This window comes from Hemicordylus capensis, chromosome 15 (assembly GCF_027244095.1).
Source record: "Hemicordylus capensis ecotype Gifberg chromosome 15, rHemCap1.1.pri, whole genome shotgun sequence".
Taxonomy (NCBI): domain Eukaryota; kingdom Metazoa; phylum Chordata; class Lepidosauria; order Squamata; family Cordylidae; genus Hemicordylus; species Hemicordylus capensis.
In genome coordinates, this window is record NC_069671.1 from 4,745,655 (window position 1) to 4,761,859 (window position 16,205).

The window sequence follows — 16,205 nt, forward strand, 5'->3', positions numbered from 1 at the left end:
TGGAAGGAAGAATGCACATCAGAAGCCACCTTATATTGAGCCCATCCAGCTTAGTACTGTCTACACTGACTGGCAGCGGCTTCTCCGAGGTTTCAGGCAGGAGTCTTTCCCAGTCCTACCCGGAGATGCTTGACCTGGGACTTCCTGCAAAGCAGACGCTCTACCAATGATCTACGGCCTCACCCCCATAAGTGGCGTACATGGGTCTCTCCCATCCAGGCCCTGACCCCACCAAGACCTGCTTAGCTTCAGCAAGGGGGCTGTTTTGTGTGCCCTTAGACCTGCTATCTATCTATCTGTCTATTTATTTTATATGCCACCTTCCAGATTGGCTCAGGGTGGTTTACAATTAAAACAAACCACTACAACAAATTAAAAACAATATAACAACAACTGACCATTTAAAAACATTTTAAAACAACAAACAACTACAGTGATTAAAAAAACCCGAAATGGGGTGAAAATATGAAAACCGGTTAGAAAAACCCTGGAAAGCCAGGCCAAACAAATACGTTTTACAGGGCTCTCCTGAAGGCTAATTGAGAATTCAAATTGGGGATTTCTGCAGGGAGCACATGCCACAGCCCCGGAGCAGCTCTAGAGAAGGCCCGCCTCTGAGTGGCCCCCAGACGAGCTGGACTACAACTCCCATCACCTAGCCACAGAGGCTAATCGTAAGGGATGATGGGCTTGGTGGTTCAACATTTGCAGGAGGACCAAGGTTGTGAAGCCCTGCCTTAGACGATGCTCTGGGGATGGGGTGGAACACCCGACCATGATCTTCCCTGGGTCCTTATTAGAGGAAGGTAGGACTGACCACAAGCATATTTGCTGGCCCTCTCCATCTCTCGCTTCAGCTGCGCCACCTTCTCCTCCATTTCCACCTCGCTCGGCGTGTTACTGTAGTTCACATTTCCCTGAAGCATGGAGAAGAACTTGGCCTGGAAAACGCAAACAGAGGGAAGTTGATGCGAGGCTGGTCTGGCCAGGCAGGGCGCTTTCCAGATGTCCGTAACGGAAATGTCCACATTTTCAGATTTTATTGCTGTGTTGCGGTCCTATAATGCTGCATGAGCAACGCCAAAATATAGCTGTATTTTCCGGGTTGTAAAGTTTTGCGCAAGCTAGACTGCTCCCCCTGCTGGTGGCTTTGCGCAACTCCCTATAATTATGTTTTCCATTCAATCCCACCAAGCCAAAGCATTTTAGGGCTCTTTCAGCCTTTAATCTGGAAAGCACCCTGGAAAATGAAGCAGTGGGATCTCAAAGCGGGGATCGGTGCTGGAGGCAGCATTTCTAAATGCTTCCACATGTTGGGGGAGGGGAGAATCTACCCACTGGGCAGCGGTGGTGGGGGAGATCTTATGCAAAAAGTTTCCAGGTCATCATCATCATCATCATCATCATCATCATCAAACAACAACACAACATTAAAACATGAGATAAAAACACATTAAATCATTACAGGGGGGAAAGGGAGGGGGGAATACAAAAAACAATATAAATTCAATTTCTAAAACATTTTTTAAATATCAGTTACAATCAGATCACAATTTTTAAATTTTTAAATTTAAAAGGCCTGAATGAACAAAGAGTCTCTACCTAGCGTCTAAAAGAACAAAGTGATGAAGCCAGGCGAACCTCACTGGGGAGGCTATTCCATAAATGGGGCACCACTACCGAAAAGGCCCTCTCCCTGGTAGCCACCCACCTCGCCTCGTTTGGCAGGAGCACCCGGAGGAGGGTCTCCGAGGAAGATCTTAAGATACGGGTAGGGACATAAAACTAAATATAATAAATAATGAACTCCTAGACTTGGATAAAGCCAAGAGACATGGCTGTCTGGTCCATTCCTGTGGAAGGGGGAGGCACAGCTTTGCAGATTCCAGACAGTGTCGCTTGGAGACGGTTGCTTTTCAAAATGAGAGCTTCTGAACCCCACAAGGCTCCATAATGTCTCCATTACTTTTTAACATAATAATGTCTCCATTGCTTTTTTTTTTTTTTTTTTTACATCAAACCACTGGAGAGATCGTCAGGAGATTTGGTGCAGGGTGTTATCAGTCTGCTGATGACACCCAAATCTATTTCTCCATGTCAGCATCATCGGGAAAAGGCATAATCTCTCTAAATGCCTGCCTGTAGGCAGTGATGGGCTGGATGAGGGATAACAAACTGAAACTGAATCCAAATAAAACAGAGGTACTTTTTGTGCGGGGTCAGAACTCACAAAACAATTTTGATCTGCCAGTTCTGGATGGGATCAGACTCCCCTAGAAGAAACAGGTGTGGAGTCTGGGAGCACTTCCGGATCCAAACCTCTCTCTGGTGTCTCAGTTTGAGACAGTGGCCAGAGGTGTTTTCTATCTGCTCCGGCTGATATGCCAGCTGCATTTATCTTGAGATAAATGACCTCAGAACAATAGTGCATGTGCTTTATGTGGGCTGCCTTTGTACTTAGTCCAGAAACTGCAATTGGTGTCAAACGCAGCAGCCGGTTTGGTCTCTTGGTCATCTCGAAGAGACAATTTTATTCCTATGTTATGAGAACTACACTGGCTACCAATATGTTTCCAGACAAAATACAAAGTGCTGCTTATAACCTATAAATCCCTAAATAGTACTTTACTCGCTGTAAAGCCTCGCCGTAAATTGTGAGTAAACTGTGTGAAAAACGCCCTGGTGATGTTTCTTTCGCACCTCCAACAGCTGCACCTGGGCTTTTTTCACACAGAAGGCTTTAGCCCAAGTTTACTGCGAGTTCGAAATTGCCCAAAAAACCTGACACAAAAAGTCAAATTTTTTTAACCCTCCAAAACAAATCGGGCAACACTCTAATGCGTAATGAAGAACCCGAATCCTGTGTGAAGTGTTCCCTGATAGCCGGCAGGGACTTGGGGGCCGATATGTGAACGCACATCTCCAATCTGGAGGAGACGCAAGCTAAAAGCCCTGTGTGAAAAACGCCCTGCCAGTTCCCGCAGATTATGCTGCTGTAAAGGATATGGGAGCAGTTGGTCCCTGGTCAGTTGGCAACCCTCTTCACCAGCCGTCTTGGGGAGCCTCGGAGGGTGGGTTTACCTTCAGATATTGCACCAAGCCAGCTTCCTCGTTCTCGGCTTGTTTCCTCTTGCGTACCACCTTCTCACAGATCCTTGGGTTCTGTTCCATTTGGATAAAAAGGTCTTGCAGGGATTTCTGAGTGTAGCTCAGAGCCTGCCTCTCGAAATCCTGGGGGGAGATCCGCTCGCAGAAGGAAATGATGAGCGGATACTCGTTGTCAAACTCATCAAGGGTCTCCATCCTGCACTTAGGCAGAAGAGGAGGGGGCAAGGAGGAGGCAGAAGGTCAGGCATTGGACCCAAAATCAAAATTACTAACGGAAGCTGCCTTCCACTAAGTCAAACCCATTGTGGTCCATCTAGCAAAGTTTCATATACTTTAGACATCCCAAACCTTCAGCCCCCAAAGGTGGTTAGACTGCCACGGCCAGCTGTGGATGATGGGAGTTGTAGTCCAACATCATCTGGGCCGCCAAGCTGTATTCCCTCTAACGAGGATTCTCAGATGTTGTGGGCTACAACTCCCAGAATCCCCAGCTGCAATGGCTTTTGTTTGGAGATTATGGGAATTGTAGTCCAACATCATCTGGGCCTCCAAGCCGTATTCCCTCCAACGGGGATTCCCAGATGTTGTGGACTACAACTCCCAGAATCCTCAGCTGCAATGGCTTTTGCTTGGGGAGTATGGGAATTGTAGTCCAACGTCATCTGGGTCCCCAAGCCATATTCTCTCTAACAGGGATTCCTAGACGTTGTGGACTACAACTCCCAGAATCCCCAGCTGCAATGGCTTCTGCTTGGGGATTCTGGGAGTTGTAGTCCACAACCTCTGGAAATCCCTGTTGGAGGGAACACTGCACCCAAGTTTGGAGGGCGGGGGCTGATCTATTCTAACTGGCAGCAGCAACTCTCCAGCCTTTAAGGCAGAGAAAAGTTTTCCCCCAGACTTATCTAGAGTTCTCGAACTCAGGGCCTTCTTCCTGCCTGCAACAGATGCGGCGTCATTGAGGTCCAGCATGTCCCACATTAATCAATCAATCGACTGATTTCTATACTGCCCTTCCAAAATGGCTTACATTAAAACGAAACTAAAATCAATTAACTATTAAATGTCCACGCCCCCCCCCCCACTTAGCAGGGGGCAGTACTGACCACACACACACACCTTGTGGCAGTGAATACAGGAGAGGCACCAGAGGTGAGGGGAGCTGTGCATCCCTGTTCATTTAAGGGCAAAGTGTGCAGGAGAACTTCCCAGGTGGGTGTGACTCAAGGGGGCAGATCCATCTCTTGCCCTCTTGGCCTTAATGGGGCTCAGAATCTCCCCACTAAGGTGGGTTCTTGGCATGCTAGGTGTCCGGCCTGGGGCCCCCTTGTGGCTGAGGATGGGTCCCTCATTGTTGGGGACCCCCTGAACTAGGGACCTCTAATTCTCATCAAACTAAAATTCCCAAGATTCTTTGGGGAGAGGAGAGCTGGTCTTGTGGTAGCAAGCGTGACTTGTCCCCTCAGCTAAGCAGGGTCCACTCTGGTTTGCATTTGAATGGGAGACTAGAAATGTGAGCACTGTAAGATATTCCCCTTAGTAGAGGATGGAGCCGCTCGGGGAAGGGCATCTGAGGTCCCAAGTTCCCTCCCCGGCAGCATCTCCAGGATAGGGCTGAGAGAGATTCCTGCCTGCAACCTTGGAGAAGCCGCTGCCAGTCTGTGAAGACAATACTGAGCTAGATGGACCAAGGGTCTGACTCAGTGTAGGGCAACTTCCTATGTAACCCTGTTAAGCAGCTAGAAAAGTGACATTGTAGGGTGGCCAAGCTGAGCCTCTTCGGGTGTTGGACTACAACTCCCATCATCCCCAGTTGCCACTTATTTGTTTGTTTGTTTGTTTGTTTGTGTCTTCTTTGTGGAAAGTGTTGAAATGGCCAGATAGGAGCTGCCGTTCTTTCTCTGTGGGGCTCTTGTGCCTTGGGCAGCCCCTTGGACAGGGAGAAGTTGAAAAGATGCTGTTTCTTCCTGGCCTGGAGAGACAGAGCTGGGAAAGCCGTGACCTGTTGAATGTCTGCCTGTCAGGGGGCTGGGCAGATGACCGAATCGCTAGGAAGTGCCCCTGTAGGCTGTTGGTGGGAAAGGCAGGAAAATGTGTCTCTTTGGCAGGAGAAAGGATGGTGTTGGGTCCCCAGATGGGGGGTGATGGGAATTGTAGTCCATCTGAAGACTCAAGCAGGAGAAGCCCGAACTTAGGGGAAGTAATTAATATCTTAAGAGAGTTGCTGAGGCTCAAGGGGACTTGGAGGCCACCCCATGGCCACTCCTGTGGAGGCCAAGGTGCTGAACAAAGAAAGTGCGGTGGGGGGGCAGTGGGGCTTGATCTGGCTGGGGGTTGCCGGACCCTAGCTCTGGAGCATGGAAAACAACAGCAAAGAAAAGGATACCTCTGAGCATGGGAACCTAGGAAGCTGCCACATACCGAGTCAGACCCTGGGCCCCTCTCGCTCAGGACGGGCTGCACAGACTGGCAGCGGCTTCTCCAAAGTGGCAGGCAGGAGTCTCTCTCGGCCCAATCTTGGAAGTGCTGCCGGGGGGGAACCTTCTGCATGCAAGCAGGCAGATGCTCGACCCCCCCCCCACATCCCCTTGGGGGAATATCTTCCAGTGCTCACACAGGGAGTCTCCCATTCAAATGCAAACCAGGGCGGACCCTACTTAGCCACAGAGACCAGGCATGCCTGCACCCACAGAGCGCACTCCGCTCACATCCTAGCAGCCCCCACCTGTCCGAACGGGCGACCAGAGATGCTGAAAAGCAGAAGTGCTTTAAAACGTGCACGGGGTGGTTGGGACATGCCCTCTGCACATGCTCCATTGCCTTTGCTCCTGCCTGGGCTGGAGGCATCGTAGTTCAGGGAGAATTAGAGGTGTCTCTAGTTCAGGGGGTCCCCAACCCGGGGAGTAAGGGGGGGTTCTCCAGATCATCCTCAGCCACAAGGGGACCCCACGTTGGACCCCATGGCTCTAGCATATCCAGAGCCAGCTGGGCCTTAGGGGCCAGCAGGGGACGCTGGGGCGGAACCCTCAGTTGCAGGGGGAGTGGGCGGGGCCTTGCGGCCCAAGGAGGCGGGGCTTCCTTCCTGACCCGCCCCCCGGGGAGTGGGCGAGGCTTACTTTCCCCGGCTGGCTGGCGCTGCCTTGGGTGGTGCTGATGGGCGCTGCGCCTCTGGTCCTCTGCCTCCCTGCAGCGGCGCCCGCCCCGTCGGCTGCCCACATTGTGACACAGGCGGGCGGGCCAGGAGTGGAGCCCCCCCCCCCGCTGCCTCCCCCCGCCCGGCGCCTTTCTGCGGGCGGCCCCTTCCCAAAGGACGCAGGGCCGGGCAGCGGCTTGTAGACTCAGCAAACCGCAGGAATAATTGGGGGGCACCCCCTCCTCCTCCTCCTCATCATCATCACCCCGCCTCTCTCTCTCTAATAGCTAAAAAGCTAACCCCTCTTAGAGGGAACGCTGCTCCCTCCCCAGACATTGCTGGACTACAACTCCCATCATGCCCTTTGGCCATCGGGGCTGGGGTCCGTGAGAGTTGTAGTCCAGCAATATCTGGGGAGGGAGCAGCGTTCCCTCTAAGAGGGGTTTCCCAGGGTTGTGGACTACAACTCCCAGAATGCCCAGCTGCCAAGGCTTTTTTGCATGGGGATTCTGGGAGTTGTGGTCCACAACATCTGGGAATGCCTGTTAGGGGGGAAACTGCTGGTGCGTGGGGGCTGCTTTCAAAGGAGAGACTCCAGGGCTCAGGCCAGTCTTCCTTTGGGGGCTTTAGAAGTCCCCCCCCTCCATTCCCCCATGACAGGGCAGGGCGACTCAGTGGAAGAGGGAGAGCACTTTGCACGTGCTCTGAGGCGCCGCTGCTGCTTACATCATGAGATGCTGCTATATACTGAGTCAGACCCTTGGTCCCTCGAGCTCAGTATTGTCTACCCAGACTGGCAGCGGCTTCTCCAAGGTTACAGGCAAGAGTCTCTCTCTCTCAGCTTTGGTAGTTTGTTGGTTCAATTAAAAAAAAATCTTGTCCTATCTTGGAGATGCTGCCAGGGAGGGAACCTGGGGCCTCAGATGCTCCCCCCAGAGCGGCTCCCTCCGCTCAGGGGAAGATCTTCCAGTCCTGAGGAGTTGCATTTGGCCAGATATTCCAAGGAACACTCCCAGCTTTTGGCCTGAAACAGGGAGAAGGGGTGTGTGTGTTTCTTTAAAAAACAAAAATCTCTGTTTCTTTTTTATTTTTATTTCAATGCTGGTTTTAATTGCTCAGGAAGCAGCCCGTGGGCAGCAGAAAACCCCTCCGAGGAGCCCTCTTCCTTCAGCCTGCCTCCGCCTTCCCTGCTGCCCAAGGAGAAGAAGAGGAAGAAGAAGAAGCTGGGGGTCCCCATCCGGGGGTCCCCGCCCCACTCAGGAAAGAGGGGCCAGAGAGGGGCCCTTGACGCATCACTTGCAGTGCTTGCTGGTGTCCAGGTTCTTGTTGTCCTTGTTGTAAGTGGCCCGCGCAAAGCAGATGGCAGCACTTTGGTCACAGTAGCACACAAAGGCCTCGCAATCCTTGTTTCTTCCTGCAGGGAGGCGAAAAGAAGAGGCTGTTCCTCCAGCCGGAATCCCAGGACAATCCAACGAGGGTTGCCACATTCAGGCTTCCCAAACCTGGCCTAACTTGCATATTATGCAGATTGTGTGGCAACTGATTTGCATTTTGCTTCTTAGGAATATAGGAAGCTGCCATATACTGAGTCAGACCCTTGGTCTATTTAGCTCAGGATTGTCTTCACAGACTGGCAGCGGCTTCTCCAAGGTTGCAGGCAGGAATCTCTCTCAGCCCTATCTTGGAGCTGCTGCCAGGGAGGGAACTTGGAACCTTCTGCTCTTCCCAGAGCAGCTCCATCCCCCTGGAGGGATGGCAAGGGGAATCTCTTGCAGTGCTCACACTTCTAGTCCCCCTTTCATATGCAACCAGGGTAGACCTTGCTTAGCTAAGGGGACAAGTCATGCTTGCTACCACAAGACCAACTCTCCTCTCCTTGATTGGTTGGACAGATCTGCATCCTTTCTCCTCCTTCTCTGCCCTCCCATGTGATTGGATCCTGAGTAAAATCTGCTGCAAATATGCAGCAGCAGGAACGTTTCAACACGCCATTATGTAAACCGCTTCAGAAACTTTTGTTGAAAAGCGGTATATAAATATTGCCAATGTTGTATATAAATATTGCCAATGTTGTAGATAAATATTGCCAATTTTGCAAATATGCAGCAGCAGGAACATTTCAACACGCCACTATGTAAACCGCTTCAGAAACTTTTGTTGAAAAGCAGTATATAAATATTGCAAATGTTGTAGATAAATATTGCAAATGTTGTAGATAAATACTGCCAATGTTGTAGATAAATATTGCCAATGTTGCAAATCTGCAGCAGCAGGAACATTTCAACACGCCACTTTGGAAACTTTGGTTGAAAAGCGGGATATAAATATTTTGTTGTTGTTAACAACTTCCCATCCCACATATTTCTTCCGTCTTCGGGTGCCACTGGTTCATCCGGCGGCAGCCTGAGATAGGGCCTTCTCTGTTGTCACCCGGCGGTGGTGGGACACACACCCCTGTGCCCATCCATGCGGCTTTCCTCTGCTACTCAGGCGGCCTGCTGCAGACACACTGGTCCAAGGGCCCCTGAGGACTCTGTTCTGACTGTTGGTTATTCTTTCTTCTGCCTTTGCTTGGTTTCTGTTATTGGCACTTGGTTGTTTCTCCTTTGATTCTGGTACTATTGTATTGGCAAATGCGGCAAAGGGTAGACATCCTTACCAACAGGATCAAAAGTGGACTAGCTGCTTCCTCCATCCCTCTGAGGGTTCCCAGACCCTTTCTCTGCCACCTCGTGGATTGCTTTGGCGTCCCTCAATTTCTCCGTTTTCGCTCAGGGCCGTAGCTACACAGGAGGATGTGGAATATTGCTGGCTCCTCTCTCCCTGAATGGTCCGCTGCAGTGACAAAGGACCCCTCAACTAGAGTTTCGCCCAGATTTCAAGCATCCCACCCAGACTGCTTAGCCCACCTGGATTCGCCCAGATTTCAGATTTCTTTCTCTCTCTCTTTTTTAAGCTAAGCTCTAGCCCTTGTAGAAGCGGAGTTATGGAACAAAATGTGCAAGTATTCTGCTCAACTGCTGGACATGGATTAAGAGAGGAAAAGCACAGGATGCTAGCTGGGAGGGTTTGACTCTCACAGATACAGTAATCACCTGAGGAATGTTATCAGCAGGGGATCTCTATCAGGCAGTTGAGAGGCTGGCTTGCTTTTGATGTAAATCTCTGCCTGCCTACCAGGCTGTGCATTGTAATGTTTAAGGTCTTTCTTGGCTTTACATTCAATGCATGCCCACTTAAAAATAAGCGCCATTGGTTTCAATCGGATCTTCTCTCAAAGAAGTGTGTACAGAATTGTATCCTTAATTTAAAAGCTGTGCGATTCCCCCGCCCCCATTGCTGCTGTTAATATGTCAAGGAAAATGGTCAGGCAAAGATATCTTCCCCAACTATTGTTGGTAGATATCCAGAGCAAATACTAATCAGCTGGAAAGTGCAGCTACTAATCTGCATATGCAAAATTCTTTCCAATGCAAATTAAGCACCCGGATTTAGAAAGCCAGAATATGGCAACCCTACGGCCTCAAACTCTTTTACTTAAGGAAACGGGATGGAGGTAGGCTTGTGACCAGTGGTCCCTCTAACAGATGTTGTGGACAACAACTCCCATAATCCCCAAGCAAAAGCCATTGCAGCTGGGGATTCTGGGAGCTGTAGCCAACAACATCTGGGATTCCCTGTTTGTGGGAACATGGCGTTGTTTCCAAGCAGGGTCCACTCGAGTCGTAAAACTCGAGAGATCTCTTATGCCGCACTGCATTGTGTGGCTGGTCCGATCAGGACACAGTTTCTTGGCTAAACCTTCTTGGAGAGGGATCCAGATAGGGACCGTGGTGTGGGAGAAGCGTGGTAGTGATTGGGATCATCACACCTGCACACCCATCACCATTTAGCCAAGAAAAACCAAGTACATCAGGGCCAAGGACTTCTCATAACACTGAGGGTTATGGGAAAGTGGATCCTGAAGCAACCTGCATGGATATGGATACAATGGATATTTATATACCATTTTTCAACAAAAAGTTCCCAAAGTGGTCCGGGGGGGGGCAGAAGGGTGGGTAAAGCAGCTGGAGGGAAACTGAGGCAGAGAGGAAGGAAGGAAACGGTGCCCTGTCCTCAAAGGGCTCACAATCTAAAAAAGAAGCATAAGAGAGACACTAGCAACAGCCACTGGAGGGACGCTGTGCTGGAGACGGATAGGGCCGGTTGCTCTCCCCCTGCTCAATAAAGAGAATCGCCACTTTCAAAAGGGGCCTCTTTGCTCAGTTCGCAGGGGACGCCAGCTGTTCTGCAATGATCCCCTCCACCCCTTAGCCCCACAAAAACACTTGGGCTACTGGACTGTTTGGATCTCTGACACGAGGCTGCTGTCAAAGAGGCAAACCGGTGGGTTCAGCTGCTCTGCGAAGCCTCAGGCAGGGAGACCTGCCCACCGTGGCCAGCTATGCATTTCGCCTGGCGAGGCCAGGGAATGGACAAAGCCCTGCCTTGGCTAATTCTCTGCCCGGCCTCTTAAGTGTGGGATGGCAGAGTGGTTAGAGCATTGCACTGGAACTATATGAGAATATGAAAAGCAGCCTTTTAATGAGTCTGACCTCTGGGCCATGCGCTCAGTATAGTCAGCACTGACTGGTAGCAGCTGATCCCGGGTTTCAGCAGGAGTCTTTCTCAGCCTTACCTGGAGACGCTGCAGGAGGGGTTGACCATTGCCTCCTCCTGCACAGTATGAGATGATGCCTCTCAGCATCTTCCTATATCGCTGCTGCCCGATATAGGTGTTTCCCATAGTCTGGAAAACATACCAGCAGGGATTTGAACCGGCAACCTCTGGCTCGCTAGTCAAGTCATTTCCTGCTGTGCCATTAGGTAGAGCCAGGTTCAAATCCTCATCAGCCGCAAAGCTCACCGGTCACTATTTCTTAGCATAGCCTACCTCACAGGAGGAGAGCTGGTCTTGTGGGAGCAAGCATGACCTGTCCCCTTAGCTAAGCAGGGTCTGTCCTGGTTGCATATGAATGGGAGACTCGGTGTGTGAGCCCTGGAAGAGATTCCCCTCAGGGGATGGAGCTGATCTGGGAAGAGCAGAAGGTTCCAAGTTCCCTCGCAGGCAGCATCTCCAAGATAGGGCTGAGAGAGATTCCTGTCTGCAACCTTGGAGAAGCTGCTGCCAGTCTGTGAAGACAATACTGAGCTAGATAGACCAAGGGTCTGACTCAGTATATGGCAGCTTCCTATGTTCCTATTGCTGAGAGGATAACATGGGGGTGAGGGAGATCCATGCCCATCCTCCCTGGACCTTTTGGAGGAAGGGCGGGACAGAAAAGAATAAAACAAATACCATTGCAGGTGATTTTACTGCCGGAACAGCTGTAGGAGTAGAGCTTGAGGTAAGGCTCATCCAGGATGGATTTGCAGTATGGGTGCTTCTGGGCCGCAGTGTAGCAGTTGTCATGAATCTGACAACACCTGATAAAAAAGCAGAAACATCCCGAATGATGGCTGAAGGCCGTTGTGGCTGGGGAACGATGGGAGTTGTAGTCCGACAACATCTGAGGACTCGAAGTGGAGACGCCCTGCTCTCCTGCCTCTTCACAGGGGGTGGGTGGGTTCTGTCCAGTTAGCACCCATTGCTAAGTAACACCTATCTCATCCAGCCCTTTTAAAACTCTGAAGGAGGAGCCATCGCCACATCTTGTGGCAATGAGTTCCACAAGTTAAGCGTCGCACAAACAAGTACTTTCCTTCTCCGCCTACTGCTGTCAACCTTGCCGGGTGCCCCTGAGTTGCAATATAGGACATGGAGGAAATAAATCAAGAGAACAATAAAACTCATGGAGAAAAACAGTAAAGCTGGGCAAACGACTATGGTCCTGAGGTCCTGCAAAGAGTTCAGGTCAGTGTTCCTGGCCCTCCCGTCCACACCAGTTCATTTGATGCACCTCTATCTAGCATCCTATTTAAGTAAGCAAGACACCTCAGGACAAGCAAGACACCTTCCCACAGAAATGTAAGCAAGACACTTCCCAGAAAGTGAACATGTCTCTCTTCCCACTCCCCACCCTCCCTTCCCCCTTCTGCTTGTCTGGAGCATCTGGTACTCAAGGGGTATACTGTCTCTGAACATGGAGGTTCTACTCCATTATCATGACAAATAAACCTCTCTTCCATGGTTGTTTCTAGCAACACCAGGCTCTGGATTACTTGGAGTGCCCAGTAACTGCCTTCTAGAGTTAAAAGCTCGTTTTGAGTGCATGCGCTTTCCTACTTTCTGCAGCCTGGCCCATTTCATAGTAGCTTTTTAAAAAATGCAAGGCAGAGGGAGATACTCGGGAGGTGGGCTAAAGGGTGTGGGTGAGTGTGTGCCAGTGTTCCCTCGAATCCCTCATTCGAATCCCTCGTTTGAATTCCTCATTCCCTTGAATCCCTCATTCAAATCCCTCATTCCTTTGAATCCCTCATTCGAATCCCTCATTTGAATCCCTCATTCCCTTGAATCCCTCATTCCCTTGAATCCCTCATTCGAATCCCTCGTTTGAATCCCTCATTCCCTTGAATCCCTCATTCCCTTGAATCCCTCATTCGAATCCCTCGTTTGAATCCCTCATTCCCTTGAATCCCTCATTCCCTTGAATCCCTCATTCGAATCCCTCGTTTGAATCCCTCATTCCCTTGAATCCCTCATTCCCTTGAATCCCTCATTCGAATCCCTCATTTGAATCCCTCATTCCCTTGAATCCCTCATTCCCTTGAATCCCTCATTCGAATCCCTCATTTGAATCCCTCATTCCCTTGAATCCCTCATTCGAATCCCTCGTTTGAATCCCTCATCCCCTCGAATCCCTCATTTGAATCCCTCGATCCGTATCCCTCATTCAAATCCCACATCCCCTGAATTCACCAGTGTTCCTTTTTGATGTCTGCCAGAGTCGTATCTAGGGAAAATAGCGCCTAGGGCAAACACTGAAATTGTGCCCCCTGTCCAAGCATCTGACACCCATCTTTGAGATAACTTTACCATAATATCAGCTGAAAAATACAAGTCAGGCTCGTTAATCTTTTAATCTTTCAAAAACTATTTTAGCAGTGGACTTAGCCAGACCAAAAAATGCTGAAAAACTACAAATTTCAGTATGCTGGGGCTCATGAAATACTCAAATACTATGTGGAGGTGTACTTGGAAAACTAAACAGAAGTGCCTGTCTAATTCTCTACTATGTATTGTAGCATCACCATTACATAAGTTTTTTAAATAAATGGAGAATTTGACTTTCCCCAGATACTCTGTAAATAATTAAAGGATATGCAGAGTAAACTGTGTCACTGCTTGGAATATATTCTAGTCTTTCAGAAAGACAGTTAAAATGAGAGAAAGAGAGCAAGAAACTCCCAGTGGGCCTTAATATTAAGGGTTTCACACTGATTCAAAGACAAACTCACCATTAATAGCCATATTAGCAAGACATCACATTTAACTCACTTATCACAAGAAGCAAAGTAAGAGCAAATGAATACAATCCTAGCTCATAAGCATCAGCTCAGTATCCACAAGCCCTGATTCTCTGTACATAGTGCCAATCTGAATATGTGTACAGTGACTTATATTATATATTATTATTTTTTTACCTGTAGCCCCTTCGGGGGGCTTCCTAAAGGCTGGGGTTTTATTTTTTTGCAAAGGTTCCTCCTCCCCCCACTGGCCTCTAGGGCCTCGCAGGGACCATTTGAGCATGTGCAGTGGCCATTTTAAAAAATCTTTTTTTAAAAAAATGGCCACTGAAAACAAAATGGCCACTGTGCATGCTCAAATGGCCTCTGCAAGGCCTGGCATGACCTAGGGCCTCACAGAGGCCATTTGAGCATGCACAGTGGCCATTTTGTTTTTGTCAGCCATTTTTTTTAAAAAAAAAAATTTACAAAATGGAGCCCCCCTTCAAGTGGCGCCCAGGGCACGTGCCCTGCCTGCCCTACCCCTAGATATGCCCCTGATGTTCACTCCGTTAATTTTAGATCCCGCCCAGGCTGAATCAGGAAGGTCCCACTCTGAATGTCTGTGCGCGCACACTACCTTGATACTGCCGCCCAGAACCAAACTCGTTCCGCACACAGATGAAAACCATTAAGATGCTGCTGTGCACATGCACAAGATACCCACTTACGCGTCCAGGTCATCCACAGGCGTCCCGCTGCCCCCGATGCCACAGTAGCAGCCATAATGGTTGTAGTCACTCAGTGGGTCACTGGATGGGATAGTGCATTTGATCATGTTCCTGAATTGCCATAAGTTCCGGGGCAGGACTGCATTGGCAGCGCCCACTAAGAGAGAGCAAGACACGTGTACTTCTCAGAAGGGGACCAGCGTGAAGGTTTAGGAGAATCCCTCCTAAACGGCTGGTTTCTGGCACTGAATTAATAAGGGGGGCACCCTGCACACTCCCACTGAAAGACACACACACACACACACACACCGTTTTCAGAGAATGACTGTCAATGATCTGGACAAGCCCAGTTCAAAGCAGGAACATAAGAACATCAGAACAGCCCTGCTGGATCAGGCCCAAGGAGGCCCATCTAGTCCAGCATCCTGTTTCACACAGTGGCCCACCAGATGCCGCTGGGAAACCCACAGGCAGTTGTTGAAAGAGCAACTTCTCTCTCTGCCCTCTCTCCTGCTGTGACTCCCCTGCAACTGGTACTCAGAGGCATCCTGCCTTTGAGGCTGGAAGTGGCCTTTAGCCCTCCGACTAGTAGCCGTTGATAGACTTGTCCTCCATAAAGTCATCTAAACCCTTCTTAAAGCCATCCAGGTTGTTGGCTGTCACCGCATCTTGTGGCAGAGAATTCCACAAGTGGATTATGCATTGTGTGAAAAAGTACTTCCATTTGTTGGTCCTAGATTTCCCGGCAATCAATTTCATGGGATGACCCCTGGTTCTAGTGTTATGGGAGAGGGAGAAGAATTTCTCTTTCTCCACTTTCTCCACACCATGCATGATTTTATAGACCTCTATCATGCAGAGATCCCAAAGTCCAAGTTAGAACTCTCTGGCGCTGGTCTTGTGGTAGCAAGCATGACTTGTCCCCTTAGCTAAGCAGGGTCTGCCCTGGTTGCATAGGAATGGGAGACTAGAAGTGTGAGCACTGAAAGATGTTCCCCTCAGGGGATGGAGCTGCTCTGGGAAGAGCAGAAGGTTCCAAGTTCCCTCCCTGGCAGCATCTCCAAGAGAAGGCTGAGAGAGATTCCTGCCTGCAACCTCGGAGAAGCCGCTGCCAGTCTGTGAAGACAATACTGAACTAGATAGACCAATGGTCTGACTCAGTAGATGGCAGCTTCCTATGTTCCTCTGGGATGGTTTGTCTGCATGTCCCCCCGTGGCCAAAGAGAGGTACTCCCTTGGGTGTGACGCAGGAATGCACACCTCTTTCTCCATATGGACACAAATTTATGCACAGAGCAGGCCAGGAATGAATTTAGAGATCGCCCGCTCTACTCTGTAAGTAGGGGCAGGTCACACAAGCAGAGACACCACCACCCCACTCCCCCGGGCAAAACAATGACCTTTTTAAAAAAAATTCACAGAACTTCACACACACACACACACACACACTGTCCTGACTCAACCCTCAATGCCAAAGGTGGGTCTTACAACATTTCCAAAAGGCGCTCAGGCAAACTGGGATTCCGGTGAATCTGCGGCGGCAGTGAGTTCCGCAGACAGGGAGAGCAGAGCCATCAAGAATGCCTGCCCCCACCCCAGCCACAAGGTGGTTGTTTCAGCCTGCCATCCAGGTGGTATTTGAAGCGGCAGCACCAGCACCCCCTTAGTGGATGAGTTCCTGGCCTCATCAATTCCACAAAAACACTCTCTGTGTTACCAGGAATGCTCTCTGAATTCTGGGCATTCTCCCTCTCCAGTCCTGGGTCGTCACAACTCACCCAGCATCAGGAGGAGCAAAATGTCGACCT

The 16,205-nt window shown here is 49.9% G+C and overlaps 2 protein-coding genes across 2 annotated transcripts in view; both read right to left on the reverse strand.

Annotated features, from left to right (window-relative positions):
* Positions 1-6,326, reverse strand: part of LOC128338023 (uncharacterized) — a 28,519-nt gene extending 22,193 nt beyond the window's left edge. The window contains exons 1-3 of the mRNA XM_053279881.1: positions 6,225-6,326; positions 3,082-3,309; positions 818-941 (exon numbers count right to left, since the gene is read on the reverse strand). Of these exons, the coding sequence (XP_053135856.1) occupies positions 818-941; positions 3,082-3,309; positions 6,225-6,326 (454 nt within the window). The remainder of the gene's footprint in view (positions 1-817; positions 942-3,081; positions 3,310-6,224) is intronic.
* A 1,197-nt stretch (positions 6,327-7,523) lies between these two features.
* On the reverse strand, positions 7,524-15,972 carry PLA2G1B (phospholipase A2 group IB). Its single transcript, XM_053279898.1, has 4 exons — positions 15,924-15,972; positions 14,398-14,542; positions 11,580-11,707; positions 7,524-7,655 (listed from the first exon to the last, which is right to left on the reverse strand). The coding sequence occupies exons 1-4, from the start codon at positions 15,970-15,972 to the stop codon at positions 7,534-7,536; spliced, it is 444 nt and encodes a 147-aa protein (XP_053135873.1). The 3' UTR covers positions 7,524-7,533.
* Between the last annotated feature and the right edge of the window lie 233 nt (positions 15,973-16,205).